Here is a 7,806-nt window from a genome sequence, read left to right as displayed (position 1 = left end):
TGGATTTTAAAATAAAGTTCCAGTTACAAATGGACTTTAAGAATGATGCCAATAACAATTGGACTTGCAAACAGTGCCAGTAACGACTAGACTTTAAAGGGTACCAATAACAATTGGATTTTAAATGTTGCCAGTGACAACTGGACTTAAGATACCAATTACGTTGGATTTTAAAATAGAGCGCCAGTTACAACTGGACTTAAAAGGATACCAGTGACAACTGGATTTAGGGGTCAAGGGATAAAAATCAACAACTAGACCTGAGATTAATGCAAAATGAGCGTAAAATACACTTTGGGTTATGCATGATTTGATTTTTCTTATATGCATGATATACGAATGATCATGATATGCAAATGCTGACATTCATGAAATATCATGAAATGAGGTTTGGCGAGGTGCCTTTATCGGTGCATGGAAATGCAAGATAAATTCACCAGGGATAGAAATGAATAACTACTCTGACTACTTACATATTTTTCAAGAATAATCTTCTAAAGAAGTCCCACCGGGGAAGACTACAGTTGAGGTTCCTTGGGGGAGATTCAAAAGAAACTCACTAGGAGATACCTACTGTTGAGGTTTTGTTGAGAAAATACCTATTGTCAAGGTCTATTGGGAAAATACCTACTGCTATGATGGGTTTCGCACGGGTGGTTGTTGTATTTCAAGGTGTGTGGAACAACATCCTTTAGGGGCAGTTTATGGTGAAGGATCGGGGGAAGAGAGGTTGTTGTGGTAAAGGTTATGGATCCAGCCAGAAGAACTATGGAAGTAAATGTGGTTACGTGGAAGTCCGATTTGGAGGGGGTTTTGTAGTGGTGCGAGAGGGAAAAACGGAGAAGATGATAGTCAGAAGTACCATTGTTTTGGGGGAAAACCAAATATGAGTTTTCCTTCTTTCTGAAACAAAAGAGAGGTTAAAACCTCTTTTCCATTTTTGAATTTCCACACCCCCAATCAAATGAGCGCCACATGGATCCTTTTTTTTATATATCCCCCTTTAAAAAATGACCAAAAAGCCCATTTTTTATGATTTTAATGATAAGATGAACTTAAAACAAAATAAAATCAATTAGTTTTAAATAATCAAAATGAAAAATACAAGTAAACCTATTTAATTATTTCAACAAAATTGACAAAAAAAACAAAAATTAAAGTACGAAAAAAGGATTAAAAAATGGGTGCAAAAATACTCGAAAAAATAAAATGATTACACCACAATGATAAGTGCAAAATAATATTCTCGAAAACATACAGGTTTTGATCTAGTTTTGAAGTAAAAAATGTCCGGTTAAAAGGCTTAGGCGGATCAAAATGTGACCGAAAAAGTAGTCGAACAAATAAAACGAGCGTAATAGGCTAAACTACGCGAAACATATATTAATAAAACTGATGTCTACAAGCTCGATTTTGAAATTTTCCGCCTGTGGATATGACACGCATTTGAAAATTGACTCAATTGATTTGCCTGTAGATCCGAAAATTTATTTCGATTGACATTCTAGGCACTATGAGAGATGAAATGCATGTTATGATATACAGAGATGCAAAAGCTATGATGTATGTATCGATTCGCCAAATCAGGGTCAAAATTGGGGTGTGACACAACCACTACCTACAATCCGGGATGGAAAGATCATCCGAATTTCCGTTGGAGCAACAACCAAAACCAAAGTGGTAACCAAGCTATGCAACAAAACCAACAAGCTTCCAACTTCCAAAAGAAACTTTCACAGTTGGAAGAGACTTTATAAAATTTCATCAAGGCTACTCAGATTAGTTTGGAGCAGGTAAATAGAAACCATGAAATTTTGGCTAGAAAGCATGATACGTCAATCAAGATTTGGAGACTCAGATTGGTCAATTATCTAGACAAATAACAACTTTGCCTGGCTCAGGTGGAGGATTCACCGGGAACACCATAATCCCAAGAATGAAACTTGCAAAGTTAGGGAAATGGATTTTGGGTTGGTTACTAGAAAGGAGAAAGTAGAAAAAGTTTAAGAGGACGAAATTAAGGAAAAGGTAGGTGAAAGTGAAAAGGAGGAAAATAGAAATCAAGGAGACGAAGAGGAAAAAGGAGTCACCCTTGATTACTTCATTGATAAAAATTCCCCTTGGAAGAGAACCAAAGATTAAATTCTGAATGAACCAAACCCACCTTTACTAGATTACCTGAAACTGCCATATCCCATCATTAAGAAGAAACCGATAAAAGAGGATGAGGCCAGACTGTTTGAGAAATTTAAAGAAATGTTAAAACAACTTTAGGTAAGTCTCTCTTTTCATAAATTTTAGAATTAATTCCAAAGTTTTCCAAGTTTATGCAGGTATTTCTTAAAGGTGCTAAACAAAAGCTGAATCAAGAATAAGTTAACATGGCTGAAAAAGAGGAGATGTTAGAACGGGAGGAAGTTCCACCAAAGATTAATGATCCCAAAGAGTTCAACATTACTTGCACCATTGAGGGGATGAAAATACCACAGGCTTTATGTGACTTAGGATCAAACATTATTGTCATGCCACTGAGCAAATTTAAGGAATTGGAGATAGGAGATATTGTACCAAGCAAAATGACACAAACTTTGGCCGACTCATCTGTGACTCGTCCGCTTGGTGTTATACAAGATGTGCTAGTTCATGTTGATGTATTGACCTTCCCTACAGAGTTTGTCATAATTGAAATGAAAAATGATTCAGAAGGGTTCGTGATTCTTGGGCGCCCATTCTTGGCAACCAAGAAGGCAAACATAGATGTGGAGATCGGTGAGTTAATTCTGAAGTTTAATAAGGAGAAAGTGGTATATCATGCCTATCAATGGACACAATATGTAGAGGGTCTTGAGGCATGCTATTAATTGAAAGAGAAAGGTAGTGAAGTTCAACAGAGGATGGTAAAAGGAACTTTTATCGGTGTAAGGGTATCCCTTGCGCCTGATGTCTTTTGAGGATTGAGCGTCAAACAATTGACGTAAAAGAAGCAATGTATGGGAGGCAACCCATACATTTTTAAGTAGTTTTTGTTTTATAGAATTTCTTTTATGTCTATTCAAGTCCAACCTAAGAGGAATTAGCTACTCAAGCATCAATTTTTCCATGAAGATCTCTATGTTCTTAATAAACAAGTTTGTAGTTACTTATGTTTTTTCAGATTACAAGTTCTAACTTTAGCATTGAACAAATGATCCAAGAAAAAAAAAGGGTGACATAATCATGATGAAATCAACTGACAACTTGAAGAGAAAGGAATAGAAAAGAATCAACAAACTTGTACTCAACATTCAGATACCTCATCTGGTAAGGTTTGAGCCAAAATATTCCCAGTGTTCATTTTTTCTTTCTTAGAGTGTATCCCTGCAATTTTATTTTATCTAGTTTAATTTATTTCCAATTATTGCATATAAGTTGGCGAAGAACTGGTGAAAAACAAGCAAAAGATGAGCCAAAATGAAGAAGAAAGACCTAAGAATGAGTGAAAAATAACCAAGTGTGAAAGAATGGGACTCAGTGAAAAATCTAGTGAAAAGGGTGAATTTTGACACAACTACTGGAATAATCACGCGCGCCATCACATGCGCAATAAGGATGTTTAGGTTACATTATGTGCGTGATGCTTGTATAATGCGTGCAATTGGCACTTTTCTAAACTTTTTCAGGCGCGTTTTGACCCGTCCTGAATTCTTGTTAAGAGGATTTTCAGCATTTTGGCAAGGGTTATGAATTCTTGCACTGGAAGCACGATTTTACAGCATCAAAGGGTGATTTTGAGAATTAGAAGCCATTGGAGGCCAATCCTTCAAGGGAATTCATATGGTATTCTTCTTTATTCAATTGGTATTGTAATTTTCATTATGAGTAGCTAAAGCTCCTCTAGGTTAGGTTGTATGATGATGAACCTTATTCAATCTTGTTGGCATTATATATTGGTTTAACTTTGTATGAATACTTTTAATTATAATTTTATGCAGTTGTTGCTTATTCTTAATTCTTTTTATTTGAGATACTCAGTTAATCTGATATTGGACACATATGGATTACTGACCATTAGCCTATGTGTTGGACCTATGGAAAATGTTCTACTTATGTTGGTTGAATATGGATAGGAGATCCCGAGTAGTAGCATAGGGAATTAACATTCTATACATCTCCTAACTTTGCTTACTCTAGTAGACTAGGGATATAAAGCAATGAGTAGTGGTTAGTGAGTTATTTAATGGGGGGCCGACTATAACTTTCGTTAATTCGCCGTGAGGTTATAAGGATAAAACCATTTACATAAGGCATCATACATAAACAAGAAAGGATAAGAGGATTCTAATGCACAACCTAATCATCTTTATTACTTCTGGTTAAACTCATAATTATTTTTCCATCTAAAAACCTGACCCCCCCCCCCCCCCTCATTTACTATTTTTCCTTTACATTGCACAATTTTTGGCTTGTTCAAACACATTCCTTATGGGTTCAATCTTTTTATTACTGCGATATCATTGGTAAACTTGCCGAGAAATCATCATAGACTTTCCATCCCCTGGGCAACTATGTTTGTCGAATATATTATGACAAAGGAGATATAAAGTTAGGTTTGTGGAGTCCCGCATTAAGGCCATTTTGGGCCACAATATGTTCGACCATATTGGTATTATTGTTGTGCCCCCCTATAGCGGTGTATTCGTCACTTTATGATTTATTGACTAAATCAAAAGCAAAGCATACAAAGATAGAGTCGTCACCGCACTTTTATTTATCCAAAGGAATGGCTAAAAAGCGAATAAAAGCCTAAGAAGTTTTACAAAGAAAACTAATAAAAGGGGTACAGAGATCTGGGTAAGGGGGTAATTATGCAAAGGGAAGGTGTTAGGCGCCCAATGCATCCTAGGTACTCCTAGGGAACCCTTTTCACAACTTGTTGTATCAATTATTGTTTATGAAAGATTTTTGTGCAAACATTGATTGGGAGGATGAGAGAAGAATATACAATTTTTATTATTTTTGTGTTTGGATGGATGAAACCCATTGCCTACGTACCTTTTCATGAAAGATAAGGATCAAAACGCCGTAGTTCGGCTAAAAGATTTCCAAAAAGTAAGTGGATTGATTTTAAACAAAATCCCTAAGGTCTTTCATTATCCATGGTAGAAAACTCAACCTATACAACCACAAGTCCACCATGTGAGAACAGCTTCAACTTGCTAGTGAGGGACCATGCCCTATAATAAGCAAGGAAGTCTTACAATTCAATCACTAAGGACAAAAGGTGAGATTCACATCAACCACTAAGATAATTGAGATCTATGGCTAATGTATGAAAACTTGATTAAAGAATGGACAAAGCCACAAAACAATTGAATGAGTGGAATTAGTCAATTAGAATTATTCACAAAAGATGGTCAAAGTTGGTATTAGATTCAATTCAGAAGAAGTATTGTGAAAAAAATGAAGTTTGAAAAATCAGAGGCTTAAGGCCTAGGTTTCTAGTTTTGAAAACAAGTGAAAATGTTTGCACAAAAGTTTTTTGGTTTGGGTTATAAATGCAAGTGGAGGTTGTAAGGAAACAAAAGGTGGGGATGAGGGGTAAAACTTCTTAGGAGTTCACCTCTTGAGATTATATGTAGATGACCCAAGTGATTCCTTTGGAATAGGCAACAAGCAAAGCAAACAAGCAAGGTTCAAAAAGAAATAAAGATGGAAACAGATGGCCAATAAATGGTCTTATATCCGACTCCATAACAAGAAATAAAATAGGAAACAAGTTGCCAATCAATGGTCTTATACCTGACTTCTAGGAAATGGAATGCCAATTAATGGTCTTAGTTCCAACTCCTACCAGATCACAGGAAACAAATGCCAATAGCTGGACTTACAATTGACTCCTCAATGGACAAAACAAAATGTCACAAAGTATGAACAATGATCATGAAATGATATACAATTAATGCTCAAAGATGAAAACAATTCACAGGGGCACACACAAACAATTATGCACAGATGAACAAGTAAGCAAACAAGTGGTCAATTATCACACACTATACACAATCAATAGGCTCAAGCAAGGTTGGGCTTTAGTCAAGGGGTCATATCAACCTTGACAAACAAGCCAAATGCTAGAATGGGTAGTCAGGCTCTTAACCTCTAACGTTGAGAGTTAGGGTGAGCAGATGAAATAGAGATGAGGGTTATGCCTCATAGCTCTTATCCCTGGCCTGGGAGAGCTTGAATTAATAGAAGGTGTGGGAGTCCAGAATGAGGAACTCTATTCCACAATGACTGACTCTATATACAAGATTTTGGGTTTTTATTCAAATTGCATCAACCCACAGTGTGAGCAAGATGAAGGACTCAACTGAATAGCAGGGGATGGATTGCACATCCCTTCTATCTGCCAATTGCCTCCTAAGAGGACTTAACCTGCTTGGCACAACATTAAACAAACAAAGACATGGCCTCTTAAGGAGGGCTTCAGACAGGTGCCTGCCATTAACAGCAGGTCTTCCAGACTACATGAAGATCAGGAATTATACCTAAGTGGTATGCCAACCACAAGCAAAGCAAAGTTCAAATGAACTTAAAGCAACTTATGTACCTGTGTAAACAACTAAACAAATCAATACAGTATTCAGACAAACAGACAATAGTCAACAACAAACAGACAATCCCAATATACAATATGTAAGCCATAAGGCAAACTCAAGTGAATTATCATCAACCTACAAAACAACCAAATGTTAGCAATCAATAGCAAATATCAACATTCAAATGATGAAGCAACATCAACCATGGAGATTAGGTGCTTGGTCCTGAAATTCAAAGCTCACATGTAAGTACAAACCACTAGGTCAAAGCCTAGGGTCAAAGGTGAAGAAAAAATTCAAAACAGGGGCTAATATTCAACACCATGCAACTTCAAACACATATTAACATGTCCTAAAAACGACCAAAACAAATCATCAAGCAAATCCATGTACTAAGCAATAGAAGTCAAAGACAATTTCAAAGCATACATTTGGACATTGAGAATGAAAATTCCAAATCAAAACAGAAATGATTCAAACAATTCTGGAAAAATTTATGAGCATTCAACACATCCAATACAATCATCATACAAAAAATCAGAATCAACAGAGGTCATTTGATATGGAAATGAAATTGCACAAGTTGAACATCAAATTGTGTGACACACATTGTCACACCATACAAACATGTGTATAAAACAGAAGTGGTAAATGAGAAAAATGCACAATCAAGCCTCAAACATCCATCAACATGTTAAGAATAATCATGCAAAATTTCATGGCATTTGGATTAATATCAAGCATTTCACAATAGGAAGAATGGAGCAAGGTCACACATGTTCAATCATCCTAACACAATTCAAAATCCAACCATGCACAACTTCATAAATTTTCACCAAAAAATAGAAGACATTCCAAGAATCAAATAGCAAAAAACCAGGAATTAATTGGATCATTTTACTATTTAATGTGAATTTTCAAAGTTAGCAAAAAATTGTGAAATAAAATGATCATAGCATGTGGAATTATGGAGGGAAAGTGAATTGGTGAAATTAATTTGAAAAAGTGGTGCACGCTGGAAACGAAGCTGGTCACAATTAAATGAGGTGCGCCGAAGAAAATTGGCCTGAGCCAGGAATCGAAGGCTGGGACATATGAAACGCAGGCGTTTCACTTATTTGCTGGCACGCTGAGTCATTGGTCAAAGCCAAGTGGACGCGGTCAAGAGAACAATGGCCAATCATTTGGCCAAATGGATACACGCGTGGACAATGAAAAGGACAAAACCCTA

At 36.3% G+C, this 7,806-nt stretch overlaps 1 protein-coding gene across 1 annotated transcript; it reads left to right on the top strand.

The window, feature by feature from the left end:
• Positions 1 to 2,381: 2,381 nt before the first annotated feature.
• LOC127103170 (uncharacterized) lies at positions 2,382 to 2,861 on the top strand. Its single transcript, XM_051040447.1, has one exon. The coding sequence runs from the start codon at positions 2,382 to 2,384 to the stop codon at positions 2,859 to 2,861; it is 480 nt and encodes a 159-aa protein (XP_050896404.1).
• Positions 2,862 to 7,806: the final 4,945 nt, after the last annotated feature.

This window comes from Lathyrus oleraceus, chromosome 7 (genome assembly GCF_024323335.1).
Source record: "Lathyrus oleraceus cultivar Zhongwan6 chromosome 7, CAAS_Psat_ZW6_1.0, whole genome shotgun sequence".
Classification (NCBI taxonomy): Eukaryota; Viridiplantae; Streptophyta; class Magnoliopsida; order Fabales; family Fabaceae; genus Lathyrus; species Lathyrus oleraceus.
The sequence above is the reverse complement of the archived record's forward strand: the minus strand, read 5'-3'. Positions and strand labels throughout refer to the sequence as shown.